Source organism: Erinaceus europaeus, chromosome 2 (genome assembly GCF_950295315.1).
Source record: "Erinaceus europaeus chromosome 2, mEriEur2.1, whole genome shotgun sequence".
In the NCBI taxonomy this organism is placed as follows: domain Eukaryota; kingdom Metazoa; phylum Chordata; class Mammalia; order Eulipotyphla; family Erinaceidae; genus Erinaceus; species Erinaceus europaeus.
In genome coordinates this window covers 138721524-138746770 of record NC_080163.1, presented here as the reverse complement: position 1 = coordinate 138746770, position 25247 = coordinate 138721524, and the positions used below count along the sequence as shown (strand labels likewise).

Genomic DNA, 25247 nt, shown 5'->3' with positions numbered 1-25247 from the left:
GCTCAAACCCTGGTTCTTGCACATGGTAATATGTGCGCTTAGCTGGATGCACCACCCCCCAACCCCTCCTTTATACTGACGTTTTAAACACAACAGGGAGGCCTCTAGCCCCTTCCACTCAGTTGTCAGAATGTTGGCAGCAGATTCATACATCCCATAGGATTATTGTGAGGATTAACTGAGTTAATACCTGTATGTGTTCAGAACAGTACCTAGTAAATGGTAAATGCTTCGTGTTATTATTAAACAGCTGACTGACTAAAAGTGGCTGTCTCTTCAGAGCCAGAATTAAATGAGAAGAAAAAGGGTAGGGCACTGTTATTTTTTTTATCATAAACTTTCAAAATGATTTGGCTTTTTAAATTGTGTCTTTTGAAACACTAATTTGAACGGATATGTGAACCCTTATGTTCATAGCTGCATTATTCACAATAGCCAAAGAGTGGAACTAGCCTAAATACTCATCACAGATGCTGGATAAAGAAGTTATGGGATCTATTTTCTATGGAAGACTACTCTGGAAGCTGGGTGGTGGCACACCTTGTTGAGTGCAAATGTTGCAATATGGAAGGACCCAGGTTCAAGCCCCCCAGTCTCTCTCCCTCTCTATCTCCTCTTTCCTCTTAATTTCTGGCTGTCTCTATCAAATAAATAAAAATAATTTAAAATTTTTTTAAAGAGTACTATCCTGCAATCAAAAATAAAAAGAATGTTACTGTATCCTTTGAGATAAAAATGAATGGAACTCGAAGGGATTATGCTTAGCAAAATAAGTAAAGAGATAATAAATAATGTGCAGCTTGGTGATACGAGAATCCGGCATGAAGCCCAGCCAGTCTATCTTGGTGTTACTCTCGATCGCACTCTGTCATTTCACGAACATCTCATAAAAACTGCAGCAAAGGTGGGCGCGAGGAATAACATCATTGCAAGACTGGCCAGCTCCTCATGGGGCGCGAGCGCTTCCACACTACAATCATCATCTCTGGCATTATGCTATTCCACTGCAGAATACTGTGCCCCAGTATGGTTCCGTAGCCCCCATGTCCACTTGGTCGATTCCAAATTATATTCCTCCATGAGGATAATTTCTGGAACCATCCGTTCCACCCCGGTTCCATGGCTGCCAGTTCTTAGCAACATCGCCCCGCCAGATATTCGTCGGGATGCGGCATCATCTAAGTTCATTTCCCACATCTACGCTCGACCGGACCTGCCAATATACGCGGATATCTTCGCCCACCCTGTCCAACGCTTGACGTCTCGTCATCCAATCTGGTCCCCTACGCCTACACTGAACTTCTCTGTTCCAGACTCTTGGAAACAGAGCTGGCAGTCAGCTGAGATAAAGAACAAACACCTCATCACAGACCCCTGCAAGCGTCAACCCGGCTTTGACCTAGCACGTTATGATTGGGCCCTCCTCAATTGCTATCCAACAGGCCATGGCCGGTGCGCCGCTATGTTCCATCGCTGGGGAGCCAGAGACGACCCGAACTGCCCCTGCGGCTCCAGACAGACTATGACCCACATAGTCAACGACTGCCACCTCTCCAGATTCAAAGGAGGTCTCGAAACTTTACATCAGGCTCAACCTGACGCTGTTGACTGGCTACGGAAGAAGGGCAAACACTAGAAGAAGAAGTAAAGAGATGAGAGAAAACTACCAGATAGTTTCATTCATGCGAAATCTAGAAAACTGATGCACAAGAACTTTAAAGAGAAAGAAAGAAAGAAAGAAAGAAAGAAAGAAAGAAAGAAAAAGGGAAAGAGAGAGAAAGACGGAAGCAAGCAAACTTTCTAAAACTTGTGAGAACTCTAGTGGTTATCTTTGGGAGGGTGGAGACAGAACTTAGGTGGTGGGTGTGGTGTATACACTATAACCTACTATTAATCACAAATAAAAAAATTATGTGTCTTTACCAAAAGCATTACGTGAAAAGTAAGTGTTAATTCTAGGTTTGAGCCACATAACTTTCTGGTGGCTGTCAGCCCCACCAGAAGCACAGGAACTGAGTAGCAGCAGGGGCTAATTTTTATTGTTACGTGAAGGAAGTTGGGGGAAAGGGAACTTCATAGATGACAGTAATAGCTGACTTTCACACCACAGGTAACAGCTTCCAGATTTTTGTTTGATTTTCTATAAGTACAAACATAGAAAGTTAAATTCTGGGCCAGGTGGTGGCACACCTGGTTAAGCACACACACTACAGTGCACAATGACCCAGGTTCAAGCCCCTAATCCCTACCTGCAGGGGAAAAGCTTCCTGAGTGGTGAAGCAGTACTTCAGGTGTTTATCTCCCTCTCTGTCTCTCTCCCCACCCCTACCAGTTTCTCTCTCTGTCTCTATCTAATACTAGATAAATGAAATTATTTTAAAAACTGAAAAAAGAAAGTTAAATTCTTAATAAGAATAAGATCATGCTACTTGCTTTATAACTTTTAAGAAAAAATATATTTCATGGAGGTGAACTTAAAAAAATGAGTTGAGGGGGTTGGGCAGTAGTACAGCTGGTTAAGCACACATGGCCCGAAGTGCAAGGACCAGCATAAGGATCCTGGTTTGAGCCCCCAGCTCCCCACCTGAGGGGAGTCGCTTCAGGTGACTCAGGTCAAGCAAGACGGTGAAGCAGGTTTGCAGGTGTCTGTCTTTCTCTCCCCCTCTCTGTCTTCCTCTCCTCTCTCGATTTTTCTCTGTCCTATCCAACAACAATGACAACAATAATAATAAGGATGATAAACAACAGAAGGGAAAAAAATAGGCTCCAGGAGCAGTGGATTTGTAGTGCAGGCATCGACCCCAGTGATAATTCTGGAGACCAAAAAAAAAACCACATGAGTTGAAAATCTAGATCTATTTCAATTCTTTACCAAGGCTTGTACTGAAATGAAGCTTCCTGTACAAGAAGTGCTTGGGAGGCAAAATAGGTGGGCCAAGGTGGTAAATACAGCAAGGACAAGAGTCCTTAACATTTAGCATCAGTAAAGTCTTGGGTAGAGGGAATGGTGAAAGTTGCCACAACAAGCATTTCTGTAAATGGAACTTTTAATAACCTTTCTAGTTCCTTGCTCCAAAAGACAAGTGTTAACAAGTCACTTTCTTGACTTCAAGCTTGCAATAAAGATTGTAGCTTAGTATATGATTTGCTCATAGAGTTAGACATGCAAACTTGCATGGCATTAAGAGCCTTATTATGTCTCAGCCATCCCATTTTCAAAATGATTTTTCCCTTCTGAGTTATTAATCGTAAATGTGGGGGGGCACACCTGATTATTTGCAGCCTTTTATTAAAATTTTTGATTAAGGTAGTTAATCCAAATGCAGTTAAAATTATGCTGATCATATTAATTGCTCTTAAGGCTTAGTTGTTAGCCACCTCCTATGTAAAATCTTATATGTGAATAATCTTAATTCTTTGGAAATATCTGATACTTAAAAAATACTGGATCATTGGTGTGGATTGTTTGAGGATACAAATTTCTAGATAAAATCTTCCCCTATTTGCTTACTATTACTAGACTATCAAAAAGTGGGGAGATTCATGAGAGAAGTTTATTTGGAGAAACAGATCTAGGACTCTAAGATAGTCAGAAATTTCATTTTACCTTTCTGGCAAAATTCTAGAAAAATCAAAGTAGTTAGATTAATATATTAAAACATTTGGGAAAGTATAAATGTGTATTCTCATTATTGATTATTTGTCCTTAAGCAAAGTCTCCAGTTCTTCAGGATAAGAATACAGACCTGCAACCTGGAAAGTGGCACGATAGATTAAGCATTAAATTTGAAAGCATGAACTCTTGAGTTTGATCCCCAATGTTAAACTGTACCAGGGAGATAGTCTAGTATTCTTTCTTAATATTTATTTATTCATTTTCCCTTTTTGTTGCCCTTGTTTTATTGTTGTAGTTATTATTGTGGTTGTTACTAATGTCATCGTTGTTGGACAGGACAGAGAAAAATGGAGAGAGGAGGGGAAGACAGAAAGGGGGAGAGAAAGATAGACACCTGCAGACCTGTTTCACTGCTTGTGAAGTGACTCCTCTGCAGGTGGGGAGCCAGGGCTGGAACCGGGATCCTTATGCCAATCCTTGTGCTTTGTGACACCTACACTTAACTGCTGTGCTACCGCCTGACTCCCTCTCGTATTCTTTCTTTCTCTCTCACTGGTAAACAACAAGAACAAAATTATAAAGAAGAATACAGACTAAACTACTGGGGAAAATAGCTGACTGAGCTGGTGTATTGCATCAAAGTAAAAGACTCTGGGGGCGTGGGGGGTGTGGGAGGGATCAGATCCTGGATCGTGATGGCAGAGAACTTAGCGGGGGTTGTATTGTTATGTGGAAATGTTATGCATGTACAAACTATTGTATTTACTGTCTATTATAAAGAAATTTAAATTAAAAAAAAAACAGCTGATTGAGCATCAGACTTGCATATCTGAGGTTCCCAGTTTTACCCTCAGTACCATATATACCAGAGTGGTACTCTGACTTGTCTTTTTTTCTCTGTCTCAAGTGAATTTCTGCCCCCCCCTTCTCTGTGCCTGCCATAAGGAATAAATGAAGTGTCTTGAAAAAAAAAAAAATGAAGTTACTGGTAGGGAGGACTCAGTAGGCCCAGAGTGCTTCCTTTTACAAACCTGAGGCCTTGTGTTCCATCTTGGTTTGATCTCCAGTAGTGTATAAGCCAGAGTCTTGTTCTAGACTCTTTCTCTCTCATCAAATAAATCTTTAAAAAATAATGATTCAGACCAAGGGTTGACATGAAGGGCTAGGAGAATACTCACATGCTAGAGTGGACATTTCATTATGCATGAGGACACAGATTCAAGACTCCTGTACCACATGGAAGCATCATACACAGCAAGGATATCACATCTTTCCTCTGTATGTTTCTCTTTCTCCCTCTCTGTCTCTGTCTCTCTCTCTTTCCCTCTTTGTTTTCACTATCTTAAATTTAAAAAGTATAAGAGTCTTCAGGAGTTGTAGAAGCATGCAGGTGCAAAGGCCTAGCGCACGCACACGCGCACACACACACACACACACACACACAAAGTTGACATGACACTTAAGTGGTATCTCACAGGTTAAAACACTGAGCACCATGCTTACTACATAGTAGTAGTTGCTCTTGAAGGTTCTTGCTACCATGATATTGAAAAGATTATAGCTGTCAAGATGTAAGAAGAATGTTGAGGTTTTTTTTTTTTTAATTATTATTTCCTTACTCCTCATTTATGCTAAATCTTGTTTTTCTGGTAGGTTGTCGACTTTGTAGCAGCGACACTGCAGCGAGCATGTGCCAGCTTAGCCCATCAGGCAAAGAGCACAGTGGAATCACAGACGCTGAGTATGTCCATGGGGCTGGTGGCTGTCATGCTGGGAGGAGCTGTTCAGGTGAGTTGCAGACACTAATTAGAAGAGAAAAATCTGTTACTTCTTGGGCCAGTGAAATAGCTCACTTAGGTAGTGTGCTGCTTTGCCATGTGCTCAACCCAGGTTTAAGGCTGGCCTGTACCACATTGAAAGAAGTTTCGGTTTTGTGGCCTCTCCCTCACTCTCTGTCTTTATCTTGAAAAGTACATTAAGAAATATTTTGCATTGGGGCCAGGTGGTGTGGCACACCTGGTTCAGCGCATGTGTTACAAATGCATAAGGACCCAAGTTCGAGCCCCTGGCCTCCATCTGCATGGGGAAAGCTTTGCGAGTGGTAAAGTTCACTTCAGCTGTCTCTCTGCCTCTCTTCCTCTCTGTCACCCCCTTCCTCTCGATTTCTGGCTGTCTCTATCCAATAAATAAATAAAGATTAAAAAAAGAAATCTTTGCTTCCCTTCCATCCCCTTGTAATAATAACAGTCTACATGATGGATGAGCTTTCTGCTGGTGCTGCATTGAATATGAATGGATAAGAACTTCTGAGACGTGCCTGACAAAGCTTCTCCTATATTACTACAGTCATAGGATAAAATGAAATGAAAATCATGAGGAGGAGAACTAGGATATCCACGTTAAGTGGTTAATGAGAATTCTCTTCAATGTAGAGACAAAGAAAATTGTTTCACTGTCACCTGGGTAAACTTCACCATCAGAAGGGCAAGGTCCCTGTTCTACCTGGAACAAGCTCAGTTTGGAGACTCTTGCACCATGCTCTGACTCTGTAGGGAATAATGGATCCACTGAGTCTCACTGTAATGGATCCCAAATCTCAGCCCTGCCCCTACTGCTGTAATCAGGGGAGAACCTTCAGAACCAGCTGACTGGGTAGGAGCCCATTGTAGCACAGGGTCCATTCTCCAACCCATAGCCTGCAACTGGTAAAGCTTTGTTGACTGAGCATGTCACTTATCTTTCACGTACTTAATTTATAAATCTTTATTCACTTAGTATGTTTATTGTTATGTGTTAGATACTGAGATAAGAAGCTGGGAAGACAGACTTGGTCTCTACCTACATGAAGCTTATAGTTCTATAAGGAGGTCAGGCAATAAATAACTACTTAGAATCCAGTGAAGTGGTTCAAAAGGAAATATAGTAGCCAGTTTAGGCTGGGAAGATTTCCACTGAAGGAGTGTAAGTTTAAGCTAAGACTTGGATGATGAATAGGAGTTGGGGGTGGGGGTGATAGGGTGCGTGATGCAGATGGAGGGAACTCTTCCAGTCACAGAAAACATCATGTACAAAAATTGGGGAGCAGGAAGACTCTGATATACTTGAGATACTGGAAGAAGGTCTTTGTGGCTGAATTGGAAAGACTAAGGAGCACAGTAGTGTCAGATAAGGTGGAAAAGGAAACACTTGTGTGTGAGAGAGATTGGTTAATGACATACACACAGGTTGGAAGACTGCAGTGAAGCAGAATAGGCTTAATGCAAGTATCATGAAATCAGGCTGGTCATTAACACTAATCCATGAGTAGGGAACATTCTGAGAAGTGATTTTTGAGTTTCTGGACTTGAATCTCATATTCTTCTTCTTCTTTTTTTTATGTATATAACACACACACACACGCACACACACACACACACACACATTTATTTATTTATTTATTTTGCCTCCAGGGTTATTGCTGGAGCTCGGTGCCTGCCCTACAAATCCACTGCTTCTAGAGGCCATTTTTTCCCCCTTTTGTTGCCTTTGTTGTTGTTATATATTTAAATATTTTTATTTATTTATTTATTACTGGATAGAGACTGAAAGAAATTGAGAGGGAAGGGAGAGATAGAGAGGGAAAGAGACAGAGAGACACCTGCGGCCCTGCTTTACCACTTAGGAAGCTTTCCCCCTGCAGGTGGGGACCAGGGGATTGAACCTGGGTCCTGGCGCATTGTAATGTGTGCACTTAAACAGGTGCACCACTGCCTGGCCCCTCCTGATACTGATTCTTGGTAGAGTAGAATTTATCAGTCTCTAGGCAGTCCTTAAAAGAAAAAAAATCACATCTTTCCTCTGTATGTTTCTCTTTCTCCCTCTCTGTCTCTGTCTCTCTCTCTTTCCCTCTTTGTTTTCACTATCTTAAATTTAAAAAGTATAAGAGTCTTCAGGAGTTGTAGAAGCATGCAGGTGCAAAGGCCTAGCGCACGCACACGCGCACACACACACACACACACACACACACACAAAGTTGACATGACACTTAAGTGGTATCTCACAGGTTAAAACACTGAGCACCATGCTTACTACATAGTAGTAGTTGCTCTTGAAGTTGCTCTGGGTCTGTTGTGGAACATGAAGCTCACTTCATGGTAGATTTGCTTAGCACTTCTAACTTTCTTTCTTTCTTTCTTTTTTAGTTTTTTAATATTTTATTTATTTATTAATGAGAAAGATAGGAGAGAGAGAGAAAGAACCAGACATCGCTCTGGTACATGTGCTGCCGGGGATTGAACTCAGGACCTCATGCCTGAGAGACCCAACGTTTTATCCACTGAACCACCTCCTGGACCCACTTCTAACTTTCTATCTCCCATATAGTTTGGGGAAAAAAATTTTTTTTAGTTCAGTTTCTAGAGTTGTATTATATTCCTACTTGTTCAAACTATCAAGGAGTTCACAGATGGAATCATTTTTCTGAGTTGTATTGTTATAAGATTTAGTTCAACTGATTTTTATGTCTTCTGGTTGGGTATTAGTTTGAAGTCTTTGTTTCCATAACTTGAGAGTGAGGATTTTTTTTATTTACCTTTTTTTTTTTTTAATTTAACACTTATAATTTCAAGCTAACTCCCCAGTGGAAAGTTGAACATAGAAATTTCCATTTTCCTAGTCAGAAGCCCGTTATTATGAGGCTGGCTTATAAATTAATCATGTTCTAAGACTCACCTAGCTGATGCGAATGAACACCCCTCTCCCTTCCCTGCCCTTCTATGAGCCATCCTGACTCACTGATTACATCCTGGATTCCTCTGACTTTGCACTTAGTTAAGTGGATATAAACACGTCACCCCATACTTTTGCCCTAGATCCATTAAATGATTTTCTTGCTTGATTCATGGGTTTATAAGTGAAACCTATGGTAATGCTGGGGTTTTTGTTTTTATATTAGAGAGAGGAAGTCACCATTCTGAACTATGTTTTCGGATGATCGTCAGAATAGAGTTGTTGCTTCAGAATCTAGAAAATTCTATTGCACTTAGCCCCAACTGAGGGCAAGAGTAGACAGCATAATGGTTATGCAAAGGTCTCATAACTGAGGCCTCAAAGTCCCAGTTCAATACCTCGTACCACCATAAGCCAGAGTTGAGCAGTGCTCTAGTAAAAAAATAAAAATAAAAAAAAAGTCGTATCCCCAACTGAGACTTTTTGTTTTAACCAATGAAACAAAATCTAACAGCATTTCAACTTTTTTCTTGCTTTCTCTCTTTTTTCTTTTTCTTTTTAAATTGGAGATTAATGTTTTACAGTTGACAATAAATACAATAGTTTGTACATGCATAATATTTCCCGGTTTTCCACATAACAATACAACCCCTACTGGGTCCTCTGCCATCATGTTCCAGGACCTGAACCCTCCCCCCCACCCCAAAGTCTTTTACTTTAGTGCAATACACCAATCTTTTTTCTTTTTCTTTCTTTTAACTTTTTTCTTTCTTTTTTATTGTTGTTCTTAATTCTTTTTTTTTTTTATTGCCACCAGGTTTTTTGCTGAGGCTTTGTGCCAGCACTACAAATTCACCACTCTCAGCATCTCAGCAACCATTTTTCCCTTTTCCTTTTCTTTTTATTAATTTTTTTAATTTGATAGGACAGAGAGAAATCAAAGTCAAGGGAGATAACAGATAAAGACAGTTACCTGCAGACCTGCTTCACTGCTCATGAAGCCCCCCTGCCCCAGCCCTCTGTAGATGAGGAAGAAGGACTTGAACCCAGGTTCTTGCCCACGGTAGTGTGTAAGCTCAACCAGGTGCACCACTGCCTGGCCTGTCTCCTTTATTTTCTAATTTGGGTAATTAAAGTGATTATTAGGATATAGTATCTGGGAAGATAAATTAATTGGGAGGAAATGTAGGTTTCAGACTGCTAACAAGACAATGATCATTCCAAACTCAGTTTCTAAAGTTCAGAGCTAGCTATCAGTGAAAATTTGATATTGCTAAGTGCAGTTTCTGTATGATGCCCAGCAGGGCCTCCTAAGCACTGCTACATGAAGCTCACCTGAGCTTTTCAAGCTCCAGGATGAAACTTGGATCCAAACTTTGATGTTTCACATTGAGTGCTTGCCACTGTCATCCCATGCCATGTGTGAGAGAACCTCAGAATGAGCTAAATGCTTCTCAATGCCTCTTTTTCTCATGGAGCTTATCTTCTAGTGATTATGAGTAATCAGTAATTCTCTTTTGAGGAGATTCTTATTTCTGTATCTTATTTGTATCTTTATGTGTGACTCATTATAAAATGACATACTGGGGGTTAGATGGTAGCTCATCTGGTAAAGTACACACCTTGCTTTGTTTAAAGCCTTAAGTTCAAGACCACTGCCGCATGGGAATACCATAGATCTCAGTGGAGGAACTCCATGAATGGTGACTGGTGCTGTGTTGTCTCTTCTCTCTCAGTGTCTGGTGTCTATCTGCCTCTTTCTTTCTCTTAAAAAAAAAAAAAAAAGAATAAAGAGCCTGGCCCCCATCACAGTGGAGGAAACTTTGGTGTTATGCTGTCTTTCTGTTTATCCTTCTATCTCTCTGTTTCTTTCTATCTGGGAAAAAAAAAAAGTTGTCTTGGAGTGATGATGCCCTGGCAACAACAGAAAAATAAAGATCTTGTAAACCAGGGTGAGGTGGTAGCGCACCTGGTTGAGTGCACATGTTACAATGTGCAAGGACCTGGGTTCAAGACCCTGCCCACACCTGCAGGGGGAAAGCTTTGTGAGTGGAAATGAAGCAGGATTGCAGGCGTCTCTCTGTCTCTTTTCCTCTCTATCTCCTCCTTCCCTCTAGATACATGTCTCTATTAAATAAATAAAAATAATAAAATTTTTTTTAAAAAAAAGACTTTGTAAAGCACTAGTAATCACATTTAAAAATGGAGTAGAAAGAAGGTAATAAATAGTAATAAATTAGGTCAGTAAAGCCACTCTGCTGTTAGGCATGTTTGAGGCCCACAGGTTCATTTACTGGACCCACATTAAAAGAGAAAAAAGGAGTCGGACGGTAGTGCAGCAGGTTAAGCACAGGTGGAGCAAAGCACAAGAACTGGCATAAGGATCCTGGTTTGAACCCCAGGCTCTCTACCTGCAGAGGGGTCACTTCACAGGCGGTGAAGCAGGTCCACAGGTATCTATCTCTCTCCCTCTCTGTCTTTCCCTCCTCTCTCCATTTCTCTCTGTCCTATCCAACAATGACGACATCAACAAAAATAATAATAATAACTACAACAATTAAAAAAACAAGGACAACAAAAATGAATAAATAGATAAATAAATATTAAAAAAAGATCACCATAAAAAGAAAAGGGGGGAAAGTGGGGGTGTAAGAGCCCAGACATGTGAACTAATTAGCTAAATAATTGAAGAAACTCAGGTAGGTTGGAAGAGGTAGCATAATGGTTACACAAACAGATTCTAATGCCTGAGGCTCTGAGGTCCCAGGTTCAGTCCCCTATTGCACCATTAAGTCAGAGCTGAGCTGCAGGAAGGAAGGAAGGGAAAGCGGGAGGGAGATGGTACAGAGGAGTGAAAACAAAATGTGTAAGTGTAAATATTTTCAGAATTAAGTTTTTTTTTCAGGAATTTTAAACTTTATTTAGGAAAATTGAGAACACTCACATGTTGGAGTATACATAGATCGTAAGAGTGGAAGAAAGAAAGGAAGGAGTGAGAGTGCCATTTACTTACATGTTGGCAGGCCCACCTTGGCAGAGAGAGCCCAGAATTAGGTTTTTTTTTTTTTTAGATCAGATTTGTATTACCAGAAGAGTCCCTCAGATTCTCCTAGTATGATGACTCCCACTAGATCAGCATAACATGGGGTGAGGGCATGTCTGATGCTCATGGGAGTTTGTTCAAGTCCCACATGGGGCTTTTTCACTAGGCACAAACTCTCCTGTGACTGTCACCTTGTCCTCTGAAAGGTGTGCTCACCTCAACCCACCCCCATCCTAGCTTTACTAAACCAAACCCCCCAGTTGCTAAATTGAAAACTTGCTAAACTCTGGAAGAACTCACCATCTAACTGATGCACTCTGACACCCTGCAAAAAAAATCACAGATGTGGGCTTCCATGGCTCTCCCATTTCAGAAACATCCCAGAAACTCAGAGAGAGCTATAACCCACAGAGAGGAGAATCTGTCACTCATTTGTGAACTGCTCCTTCAGGCCTCAAGGCTTTTACACAGAATTCTGAGGTCTGGATATGAAATCTGTGTTGCAAGGCAGTAACCCTTGTGGGCAGTTCTCATTTTTGTTTGTTTGTTTGTTTGTTTTGCCTCCAGGATTATTGCTGATCCTTGGCTGCACCAGAATACACCGCTCCTGGAGGCCATGTTTTCCCATTTTGTTTCCCTTGTTTTATCTTTGTTGTGGTTATTATTATTATTGCTATTATTGATATCATTGTTGTTGGACAGGACAGAGAGAAATGGAGAGAGGAGGGGAAGACAGAGAAGGGGAGAGAAAGATAGACACCTGCAGACCTGCTTTACCACTCATGAAGCAATCCCCCTGCAGGTGGGGATCCAGGGGCTCAAACCGGGATCCTTATGCCTGTTCTTGAGCTTAATGCCATGTGCACTTAACAGTTCTCATTTTTGATAGTGACCTTAGGATTCTTGAAAAATAATTTTCTGGGCTGGATTGTAGCACACTTGGTGGAGCACACATTACGAGTACAAGGCTCAAGCCCAGGCTCCCACCTACAGGGGGGAAACTTCATGACCAGTAAAGCAGTGCTGCAGGTCCCTATCTATCTATCTATCTATCTATCCATCCATCTATCTATCCATCTATCTATCTATCTATCTGCCTACCTATCTCTCCCTTCCCTCTCAGATTCTCTTTGTATATATCCAATAAATAAATTTTTTAAAAAATATTTATTTATTTATTCATTCCCTTTTGTTGCCCTCGTTTTATTGTTGTTGTTCTTGATGTCGTTCGTTGTTGGATAGGACCGAGAGAAATGGAGAGGGGAGGGGAAGACAGAGAGGGGGAGAGAAAGACAGACACCTGCAGACCTGCTTCACCATCTGTGAAGCGACTCCCCTGCAGGTGGGGAGCCGGGGGCTCGAACCGGGATCCTTACGCCAGTCCTTGTGCTTTGCGCCACCTGCGCTTAACCCGCTGCGCCACCGCCCGACTCCCCCAATAAATAAATTTTAAAAGAAAAGTAATTTGCTAATTAAGCATTTTAGTTTTCTCATCGACCAATTTAGTGGATATTACTTTTACACCTCAGACATTTTTTTAAATATTTATAAATAGCTGGCACCTATAGTCTTAGATTTTTTTCTGACCATTCTCATAGTGGGAACTCTGTAGTCTTATGAAGCTGGAATATGCATAACTTTAATTACCTTGCAAACTGCTTGTTTTAGAATCCACTTACCTGCCCATTGTAAGTAGAGAAATTACCCAGTTGAATAATATGAATCCCACAATGCCTAGGAAGTGTGAAAACAAGCAGAAACTATATTTAATTGACATTTACTTTTAGAGTAGTTTTATGTGTATAGCAAAAAAATTAAGCAGAGGTACAGAAATGTCCCTTAAGTCTCCTGGCCCCCACATGCAGTCCAGTCTCCACTATTAATACTCTGCTCTAGAATGATACATTCGTTCACATCAATGAATGTGCAGACACAGCACTGCCATCCAAAGTTCACAGTTTACATCATAGTTCACTTTTGATGTACTTTCTAAAATTTGACGAATGAAATGTATCCACCACTAGAGACATGATATATCATGCTATATGTAATAGTTTTACTGTCCTAAATTCCTCTCTGCTCTTCCTATTCCTGCTTCTTTCCCCATAAACTCTGATAGACGCTGATTTTTTTTTATAGTTTCTATGGTTTTGCCTTTGTCCAAATGTTATATAGTTGGAGTCATATACCATGTAGTCTTTCCAGATATATATATATATATAGTTTTTTTTTTTGCTCTATAACATGTATTAAGGTTCTTTTATGTCTTTCATGATCTGATAGCATACTTCTTTTTTTTTAAATTTTTTATTTAAGAAAGGATTAATGAACAAAAACATAAGGTAGGAGGGGTACAACTCCACACAATTCCCACCACCCAATCCCCATAACCCACCCCCTCCCATGATAGCTTTCCCATTCTCTAGCCCTCTGGGAGCATGGACCCAGGGTCGTTGAGGGTTGCAGAAGGTAGATGGTCTGGCTTCTGTAATTGCTTCCCCGCTGAACATGGGCGTTGACTGGTCGGTCCATACTCCCGGTCTGCCTCTCTCTTTCCCTAGTAAGGTGTGTCTCTGGGGAAGCTGAGCTCCAGGACACATTGGTGGGGTCTTCAATCCAGGGAAGCCTGGCCAGCATCCTGGTGGCATCTGGAACCTGGTGATTGAAAAGAGAGTTAACATATGAAGCCAAACAATTTGTTGAGCAATCATGGATCCCAAGCTTGGAATAGTGGAGAGGAAGTGTTAGGGAGGTACTCACTGCAAACTCTAGTGTACTTCTGCTTTCAGGTATATATTTTGCAGTAGTTTATGGATACGTGTGCACATAAGCTCTCTCTCACAGAAACTGGTGTATATCTAGGTTATGGGACTTTGTTAGAAAGTGAACCACCTGAGATGAAATTAGAGTGTACTATAAAAGGAAAGGTCTCACCCGAGTAATGAAGCTGAAGGGTTGTCATTCCACACGTGAAGTCTCTGGATACAGCCTGAGGTGAAGCATGTTGAGGTGGCAATCGTTGCTTTGGTTAGGTTGTGATCGGTGGATGCAATATTATTTGGTTTGGATTGGGAGATGCATACGGGAAAGTGGGCCCTATCCAAGGGTTCCAGGACTGGGGGAAGCAGGGGCTCTATAGTGAAGATGTGAGGTTCCTGCTGTCTTAGGGTTCAAAAAGACAATCGATAGTTAATATTATCATCACATTATTTGTTAATTGGGTTAACTTTGAAAAGTCCCTTTGTTATGGTTTGCTGTACAGTATCCAGTATCTTGTATATAGCTGTGCTATTGGATGCTTCTAATCTACTTGGTCTAGGCTTTTGAGAGAGTTCGCATATCAAATACATAGCCTATATATTAAAAAGATTCAGTTTGTCTTTTGAGATAGCATACTTCTTAGCACTGAGTAAACATGCACCTTTGTTGGGTATCCCACAGTTTATTTACCCAGTCGCCTACTAAAGAACTTCTTGGTTGTTTCCAAGTTTTGGAAATCATGAATAAAACCACTGTGTAGGTTTTTTTTTTTTTTTTTGGTATGGGTATAATTCTTAAACACATTTGGATAAATACATGCACATTCTCTCTCTTTAAAATATAACATCAGGATAGTCAGTTGTTTTATACATGAAGATAAATGTCATGTTGTAGAACTAGAAAGTCAACCTTACATCAATTTTCCTTTTGTTTCTAATTGTTTACTTAAAGAGATCTGAGGGGAGTGTATGGTGAAATTCTGCAGGTACAAACCTGACGTTAGTTGGGAGGAAAGTGGTAGAGAAAGTAACAGTAATAATTCTGTGAACTTACAGTATAACATGAGAACATTATGTAGCTTCTTTGCAAACACCTAGCTGATTAATTGACTTATTGATTGGATAATGAAGTAAATGAATGAGTAATAAATATTCTGTCTTGTTCTCAAAAGAATTTATGACTCATAAGGTTTTCAAATTATCAGGACCTCATATAATAATTTTTCCTGTGTTTTCAAGCAAAAAAAGGATTGCTACTACTTATATTTTTCCGCTGACTGCACATATCCACCATACTAATGCATATGGTGTTATTAGAACCAAGCTTCTGGAGAGAATAAATTTTTTTTAAGATTTTCTTTCTGTCTTTTTTTTATTTATTCCCTTTTGTTGCCCATTTTGTTTTATTGTTGTAGTTATTGTTGTTATTGATGTCATTGTTGTTGAATAAGACAGAGAGAAATGGAGAGAGGAGGGGAAGACAGGAGAAGATGAAAGATAGACACCTGCAGACCTGCTTCACCACCTGTGAAGCAACTCCCCTGCAGGTGGGGAGCCGGGGGCTTGAACTGGGATCCTTATGCCAGTCCTTGCGCTTTGCACCACCTGCGCTTAACCCACTGTACTACTGCCTGACTCCTGATTTTATTTATTTTTGAGAAAGATAGGAAGAGAAAGAAAGAACCAGACATCACTCTGGCATATGTGCTGCCGGGGATCGAACTCAGGACCTCATGCTTGAAAGTCCAAAGCTTTATCACTGCGCCACCTCCCAGACCATGAGAATAAAATCTTACGCAATTTTCACCTCCACTTTCCAGGAGAAATTTCCTTTTGTCAGTTATGTCATCCCAGTCTCTTTCAGGTGGTTATGCAAAGAGACTCTCATGCCGGAGGCTCCAAAGTCACAGGTTCAATTCCTTCCCCTTCCTCAAAACCACCATAAGCCAGAGCTGATCAGTGCTCTGGTGAAAAAGAAAAAGAAAAAAGTATAGCTTCACTCATTCACACAAGACCACAATTAGTATTAGATGTGAACACTATTGACAGTTCTTGAAGATCTCATTAGTTTCTCTGTGTGACCTTATACATATTACTTAACTGTTTTGTACCTATAATTAATGGACTAGATCTTAGGGATATGCATGTGTATATTTATATATTTTTGTTTATATATAATGCATATTATATATAGTTGATTTGTTGTGTTTATCTTTAAAACATTTACATAGCACTCACTATGTAGCAGGCACTAAGCATCTTGCTATATTTAACTCATCATTTTATAGCAAAAAATACATTAAAGTAAAAGAATATAATAGTACAATAATAAAAGAGACAGTAGACGTTAAAATGCAATAACGTGGGCACTGGGCGGTAGCACAGCAGTTAAACTTACATGGCACACATGGCACAAAGTGCAAGGACTGGCGTAAGGATCCCAGTTCAAGCCCCTGGCTCCCCACTTGCAGGGGGAGGGCCACTTCACAGGTGGTAAAGCAAGTCTGCAGGTGTCTATCTTTCTCTCCCCCTCTGTCTTCCCCTCCTCTCTCCATTTCTCTCTGTCCTACCCAACAACAACAACAATAATAACTACAACGATAAATAACAAGAGCAACAAAAGGGGAAAAAAATAGCCTCCAGAAGCAGTGGATCCATAGTGCAAGCACCGAGCCTCAGCAATAACCCTGGAGGTAAAAAAAAAAAAAAAATACAATAACCTGGAGGTTCAGCTATACCTGGGAATAAAAATCAATGGTAATAATTGATGTACAAACAAGTTGTCAGCTAGGTTAGTACAAAGGATGTAAACAGGCTGTTCACAGAGAATGAAGTGCAGACAGCCAATAAACATGGAAGACTACTTCCTAGCACTGCTAGTCTGGTAGGTGCAAATTGAAACAGTGGTATATCAGGATTGCCCAACAGATTATAAAAGACAAGAATAATAGTATGTGTCATTAAGATTGTTTTGTTGTTGTTTAGGTTTTGTTGTTTTGTTTTGTTTTGACTCTTGAAAAATACTTGTACATGGTAAAGATTCACTGTTAGCTATAATTATTTAACATTGGGTGTTAAGTTCAAGCTATATGCTGATTACACCAGCAACCCGATTTTCTCCTTGTCCCATTTATTAGATATATTAATTTAGGATTTGGCATTTTCTATTTTCTTGTATAGCTGAAGTCAAGTGATTTTGCTGTCCTGAAGCAGTTGCTGCCTCTCTTGGAGAAGGTCTCTAACACATACCCTGATCCTGTCATCCAAGAGCTCGCCGTCGATCTCCGCATCACCATCTCTACCCATGGGGCTTTTTCTACTGAGGCTGTTAGTGTAGCTGCCCAAAGTACCCTGAACAAAAAGGGTGCAGAAGCGCAACAACAAACCAGTCATGACAGATGCTCTGATAAATCTCAGAGGCACCTTGAGCAGCAACAAAACCACCAGAAAGCCAGTCCAGCAGGCCTGAAGTCTAGTGCTATATTCACTGCTCAGGAGGCGGCTACACCCAGCCCCCCTGCAAAACAGAAGTCTAGAAGCATAAGCACACAACAGCTCCAAGATGTACTTTTATCAGCTTATGATCCTCAGATTCCAACACGGGCTGCTGCCCTACGAACTCTTTCCCGCTGGATAGAACAGAGAGAAACAACAATCCTTGGCATGCAAGAGAAGCTTCTCAAGGTGAGTAGAACACAGCACAAAACATATGTGCGTGGGGTTGGGCAGCTTTCTGGGAGGCAGAACTAGACACAGAAAAGGCCTAGACAACCACACAGGCTACTCTACCAACCAGGGACAGCACCAGAATTTTTTGCAGGTAGGAAATGGTCAGGAAAAAAGAGAAAATTAGAATTCAGAGGAAGTATATCTTAACATGGATTTAGCAATCTGGTAAGGTGTTTTGTTTTGTTTTTAATTTTATTATCTGTATTTATTGGATAGAGATAGCCAGAAATTGAGAAGGAAGGGGTGATAGAGAGGGAGAGAGACAGAGAGACACCTGCAGCCCTGCTTCACCACTTGCAAAGCTTTCCCCCTGCAGGTGGGGACCAGGGGCTCAATCCCAGGTCCTTGCGCATTGTAACACGTACACTCAACCAGGTATGCCACCACCCAGCTCCTCTTGTAAGATTTAACCTAGTAAAAGAAAAGGGGGTGAAGCATCATGAGTAAATTCCCAGGGATGGGAAAGTCCATTTTGTGTTACATAGACCTTCCTTCCTTCCTTCCTTCCTTCCTTTCTTTTTTTATTATCTTTATTTATTTATTGGATAGAAACAGCCAGAAACTGAGAGGGAAGGGGGTGATAGGAAGAGACACAAAGAAACACCTGCAAAACTACTTCAGCACTCACAAAGCTTTCCGCCTGCAGGTGAAGGGCAAGGGGCTTGAACCTGGGTCCTTGCACATTGTAACATTGTAACCACCACCCAGCCCCCCAAGCCTTAATTTCTACATCTATAATGTGAAGGTAGTAATAAGCAAACCACATGATGTATCTGTGAAGATAACTCATCACAGACCCCTGCAAGCGTCAACCCGGCTCTGACCTAGCACGTTATGATTGGGCCCTCCTCAATCGCTATCGAACAGGCCATGGCCGGTGCGCCGCTATGTTCCATCGCTGGGGAGCCAGAGACACCCGAACTGCCCCTGCGGCTACAGACAGACTATGCCCCACATAGTCAACGACTGCCACCTCTCCAGATTCAAAGGAGGTCTCGAAACTTTACATCAGGCTCAACCTGACGCTGTTGACTGGCTACGGAAGAAGGGCAAACGCTAGAAGAAGTGTCTTAGAGCCGCAGCTTGTGTGCCTGAAGCTACAGAATTTACACATTCAATCTCTCACACAACCTTTTGCAAGAGCTAAGCAATGCACTGATCCTCAGAGAGAGAGAGACAGAGAGACACCTGCAACACTGCTTCACAACTCGAAAAGCTTCCCCCTGCAGGTGGGGACTACAGGCTCGAACCCAGCCCCTTGCTCATTGTAACGTGTACTCAACCAAGTGCACCACCACACAGCCCTGTATACCACAACTTTCTTAGCCGCTTGTCTCTTGTTGGACACCTAGGTTGCTTCCAAGCTTTGGATATTACAAATTGTGCTGCTAAGGCCAGGGGAGATAGCATAGTGGTTATGCAAAGAATGGTTATGCCTGAGACTCCAAGATCCCAGGTTCAACCGCCCTCTACTCCATACCACCATAAGTCAGTTGAGTAATGATCTGGTTAAAAAAAAAAATTGTGGGGAGTCTGGCGGTAGCGCAGCGGTTAAGTGCACATGGCGCAAAGCGCAAGGACAGGTGTGAGGATCCCGGTTCGAGCCCCCGGCTCCCCACCTGTAGGGGAGTCACTTCACAGGCGGTGAAGCAGGTCTGCAGGTGTCTCTCTTTCTCTTCCCCCTCTCTGTCTTCCCCTCCTCTCTCCGTTTCTCTCTGCCCTATCCAACATCAACAACAACAATAATAATAACTACAACAACAAAACAAGGGCAACAAAAGGAAATAAATAAATATTAAAAAATAATCGTGCTACTATGAACATAGGTATACATAGATCTTTTAGGATGAGTGTGTTTGTTTCCTTACAATATATGCCCAGGAGAGGGTAAATCCATTTCTAGCATTCTGAGAGTTTTCTGTTTGCTTTCTAAGTGCAAGAGAAAATAATCAAATTATTGCAAATATGCCATCAGTCGCATATTACCCCCAATCTGACCATATGTCACAGCCTGTACTTTGTTGTGTCATATGTGAGCATATGGTCTACAGTGGAAAGTAGGTGGGGGATTATTCTCCAGATCTTGATTTTCCATGTCTATTTCTTTTTTTTTTTTAATTTTTTATTTAAGAAAGGATTAATGAACAAAAACATAAGGTAGGAGGGGTACAACTCCACACAATTCCCACCACCCAATCCCCATAACCCACCCCCTCCCATGATAGCTTTCCCATTCTCTAGCCCTCTGGGAGCATGGACCCAGGGTCGTTGAGGGTTGCAGAAGGTAGATGGTCTGGCTTCTGTAATTGCTTCCCCGCTGAACATGGGCGTTGACTGGTCGGTCCATACTCCCGGTCTGCCTCTCTCTTTCCCTAGTAAGGTGTGTCTCTGGGGAAGCTGAGCTCCAGGACACATTGGTGGGGTCTTCAATCCAGGGAAGCCTGGCCAGCATCCTGGTGGCATCTGGAACCTGGTGATTGAAAAGAGAGTTAACATATGAAGCCAAACAATTTGTTGAGCAATCATGGATCCCAAGCTTGGAATAGTGGAGAGGAAGTGTTAGGGAGGTACTCACTGCAAACTCTAGTGTACTTCTGCTTTCAGGTATATATTTTGCAGTAGTTTATGGATACGTGTGCACATAAGCTCTCTCTCACAGAAACTGGTGTATATCTAGGTTATGGGACTTTGTTAGAAAGTGAACCACCTGAGATGAAATTAGAGTGTACTATAAAAGGAAAGGTCTCACCCGAGTAATGAAGCTGAAGGGTTGTCATTCCACACGTGAAGTCTCTGGATACAGCCTGAGGTGAAGCATGTTGAGGTGGTAATCGTTGCGTTGCTTAGGTTGTGATCGGTGGATGCAATATTATTTGGTTTGGATTGGGAGATGCATACGGGAAAGTGGGCCCTATCCAAGGGTTCCAGGACTGGGGGAAGTAGGGGCTCTGTAGTGGAGATGTGAGGTTCCTGCTGTCTTAGGGTTCAAAAAGACAATCGATAGTTAATATTATCATCACATTATTTGTTAATTGGGTTAACTTTGAAAAGTCCCTTTGTTATGGTTTGCTGTACAGTATCCAGTATCTTGTATATATCTGTGCTATTGGATGCTTCTAATCTACTTGGTCTAGGCTTTTGAGAGAGTCCGCATATCAGATACACAGCCTATATATTAAAAAGATTCAGTTTGTCTTTTGAGAAACTTTGAGACATACAATTGATTTCCCCCCTCTCATATTAATTAACTACTGATTTATATGTCTACATTTTGCTAGGAGTGTACATAAACACCATTCCCACCACCAAAGGACTGTGACCCATCCCTCCCGCCCACTCCCACCCCCCACTGGCCCAGGAAGCTACATGTCTACCCCTCACCACTGGATTTTTACTTTGGTGCCCTACTTACAATTTGATCAGGTCCTGCTTTTAGTTTCCCTTTCAGATCTTCTTAGTCAGCTTCCATGTCTATTTCTAATGTATACTTGACTGTTTCAAGCAAGTATCTCCCACAGTGACTATCCTTTTTCAAATGTTATGAAAATGGGCCTTCAAACATGTATGTTTTCTCATTAAGATCTAAAATCAGGGGGACCGGGCAGCAGCACAGTGGGTTAAGCACACATGTCACAAAGCGCAAGGACCAGCGTAAAGAACCTGGTTCGATCCCCCTGGCTCCCCGCCTGTAGGGGAAGGGGTCACTTCACAAGTGGTGAAGCAGGTCTGTAGGTGTCTATCTTTCTCTCCCCTTCTGTCTTCCCCTCCTCCCTCGATTTCTCTTGGTCCTATCCAGCAACAACAATGATAAACAACAAGGGCAATAAAAGAGAAAAAAAAAATTTTTTTAAAGATCTAAAACCAATTTAGTGAAGACAAAGAAGAAGAAATACATTTTTAAAAACTAATCACTAATCTTTTATTTTTTAAATCTTTATATATTCATTTATTCATTTATTGGATAGAAACAGAGAGAAAATGAGATGAGAGCGGAAGCTAGAGGGAAAGTGAAAGGGAGACATCTATAGCACTGCTTCTCTGCTTGTAAAGCTTCCCCTGCAGATGGGGACCAAAGGCTAGAACATAAGTCCTTGATCATCATGACATGTACCACCACCTGACCCTGAACTTTTTTTTTTTTTTTTTTTTGAGATTGCTATAAGGATATCTTAAAATTTTCTTGTTCGTTGTGAATCAAATCTTGGTTGTATTTTGTGGTCCCAGGTCTTCTTGGAGAACTTGGAACATGAAGACACCTTTGTATACCTGTCTGCTATTCAGGGTAAGTTACTCCTAGTTAAAGGACTTTGGCTATGTGAATCAAGGATTGTATCATGTGTGTTTGCATGATATCTCTAAGTCTTATAGAAGTCCACAAGACTACTCATCATTATGTTCATCTACCTGCATCCTGGTTAGGATTTTCTTTCTTTCTTTCTTTCTTTCTTTCTTTCTTTCTTTCTTTCTTTCTCCTCTTTTATTGCCCTTGTTGTTGTTTTTTTCTTTTTTAAATATGATTTTATTTGTTATTAGTAATTTGTTACAAGATTTTAAGATTATAATGTATAGTTCCACATACCACACCCACCCCCAAAGTTCTGTACCCTCACCCTTCCACCTGCCAGAGATAACCACCACAGTTTTCACAAGGCTTACAGGCAGTTTGCTTGCTTCTGTTTTGCTTGGTTTTATTTATTTATCTTTTGACAAGTTCATGTAAGTCAGATCTCTAGATTCCATATATGAGAGAAACCACCTGGTGGTTGTCTTGCATCTCTTATTTAACTAGTGCCATAAATGCATCTCTGGTTCTATTTTGTCCCAAAGGATACAATATCATATTTTTTGACTGCACAGTAATATCCCATAACTTCTTTTTTTAAATTTGTTTATTTATTTAAGAAAGGAGACATTAACAAAATCATAGGATGGGGTGGTGCAACTCCACACAATTCCTGCCACCCAATCTCCATATCCCATCCCCTCCCCAATAGCTTTCCTATTCTCTATCCCTCTGGGAGCATGGACCCAGGCCCTTGTTGTTATATTGTTGTAGTTATTGTTGTTGTTATTGATGTCATTGTTGTTGGATAGGACAGAGAGAATTGGAGAGAGGAGGGGAAGACAGAGAGGGAGAAAGATAGACACCTGCAGACCAACAGTGATGACAGTAACTACAACAATAAAACAACAAGAGCAAAAAAAGGGAATAAATAAATAAATTTTTAAAAGTCTTTAAAAAAAATCATATTACTAATCTTCTTGGAGGGTCCCCAAGGGTTCCCTTTAGAGTTTCAGTGTCTCATAATGATGAGGACACCTTTATTTATATTTTCTTACTTGCTATAGATTAAATCACACATTTTCTCTTAATTCAAAAAGACAAAGAATGGTTTCATTTATGAGCTGTCATTGCATTTGTCTTTTATATATTCAACAACTATCAATGTGCAACTTTGCTCTCCTAAATTAAAGTAATCTTAAGGTATTTCTTTATCAAAATATTTTTCATTTCTGGTGTCTTTTTTATATTTATTTATTTGATTCTTTATTTTTTATTGAGGGGTAATGGTTTATAGTTGACAGGAAAATACAGTGGTTTGTACATGTATAACATTTCTCAGTTTCCCACATAACAATCTAACCCCCTGTAGGTCCTCTTCTACCATCATGTTCCAGGACCTAAATCTTTTTTACTTTTCTATCCCTCCTTTACTTTATGGATTTCAGATCTAGAGAAGGGCCTCATGAAATGGGGGTATTGAGAATTAAACTTTTCGGGGTTGGATGCTAGTGTACCAGATTAAGCACACATTGTGAGAAGTATAAGAACTGGCACAAGTATCCTGGTTTGAGCCCCCAGCTCCCCACCTGCAGAGGGGTCACTTTGCAAGCAATGCAACAGGTCTGCAGGTGTATATCTTTCTCCCTCTCTATCTTCTGTTCCTCTCTCAATTTCTCTCTATCCTATCCAACAAAAACTATCAAAATGGCCTCCAGGAGCAGTGGGTTCTTAGTGAAGGCACTGAGCCCCAGTGATAACCCTGGCAGAAAAAAAAAAAAAAAAAAAGAGAGACAGAGACAGAGAAAGAATTAGACTTTTCTCAAAAAGATGAGAAATAGACCTCGTGAGATGGTCAAAACTAATTCACAATTTCCCCCATCACATTGTAGTGCAGTCATCAAGAAACTACTCTGAAGACAGGCCAGCTGGTATACCTCCCAGTTCTCTGCTTCTCATCTATAGGAAAGTTGGCCAATGATATGATCTCTATGTTTCAATTACTTATCTATAAAAAGGCAGGCAGATAGGAACATAAAATGGTACAACCGCTTGGACAGTTCCTCAAAAAGATAAAACATGGCTTTTTAGGTAGCATTTATTTTTTTATATACATACTTGTATTTTTTTAATTGGGGTTTGATAGTTGTACAGTTATTGACACATAGTTATAACCTTTCATCTCCCCATGATAGGTGTCTGCAAAACACTTTCTTCAACCTAGGTCCTTTTTTTCTTCTCCGTAGAGATTGTCAAAAATTGCCAATGTCGACTATATTTCAAGTCATTATGGTGGGGTATGAGGAAATGTTTTCAACTAGCAATAATCGCACCTCATAGGCTACAATACTGCCACTGCGCAAAGCTCCTAAGTCCTTGTCTATCACATACACCAAGACCCCAATGCCCCTCCTTCCCACTTTTTAAATTTTTTAAAATTTCCTTATTGGGGGTTAATAGTTTACAGTCGAAAGTAAAATGCAATAGTTTGTACATGTGTAACATTTCTCAGTTTTCCACATAATAAGCCAACACCTACTAGGTCCTCCTCTGCCATCATATTCCAGGACCTGAACCCTTGCACCCGCCCCCACCCCATAGTCTTTTACTTTGGTGCAATACACCAACTCCAGTCCAAGTTCTGCTCTGCATTTTCCCCTCTAATCTTATTTTTCAATTTCTGTCTATAAGTGAGATCATCCTTCTCTTTCTGTTCTTTTTTTAGTTTTATTTTCTTTATATTTATTTATTTATTGGATAGAGACGGTCATAAATTGAGAGGGAAAGGGAGAGATAGAGAGACACCTGAAGCTCTACTTCACCACTCGTGAAGCTTCGTGAAGGACCCAAGAAGCCTTATGACAAAGAATGGAACCTAGTGAAATAAAATTAAAAAATAAATGAAGTGAGAACCTAAAATATCTATAGTTATTAAGTCTCAGGAACCAAGTCACCATGAACTTTTCCCAAAAAACTTGTAATACCATCAAGGAGAATTTCCTATTTTTTTTCCCAATTCCAATATCATTTTATTGAGGAAATGATGATTTAGAGGACTTTTGTTGTCACAAAGGCACATTTACTCATTTCCCCCATTTATTTTTTAAATTT

The 25247-nt window shown here is 40.7% G+C and overlaps 1 protein-coding gene and 1 pseudogene across 2 annotated transcripts in view; one reads left to right on the top strand and one right to left on the bottom strand.

Annotated features, from left to right (window-relative positions):
- TANGO6 (transport and golgi organization 6 homolog) overlaps positions 1 to 25247 on the top strand; it is a 255388-nt gene that overhangs the window by 79284 nt on the left and 150857 nt on the right. For both annotated transcript variants that reach the window (XM_060185257.1, XM_060185258.1), the window contains 3 exons: positions 5270 to 5404; positions 17306 to 17809; positions 22079 to 22136. In XM_060185257.1, the coding sequence (XP_060041240.1) occupies positions 5270 to 5404; positions 17306 to 17809; positions 22079 to 22136 (697 nt within the window). The remainder of the gene's footprint in view (positions 1 to 5269; positions 5405 to 17305; positions 17810 to 22078; positions 22137 to 25247) is intronic.
- On the bottom strand, positions 24374 to 24503 carry LOC132537131 (U4 spliceosomal RNA; annotated as a pseudogene).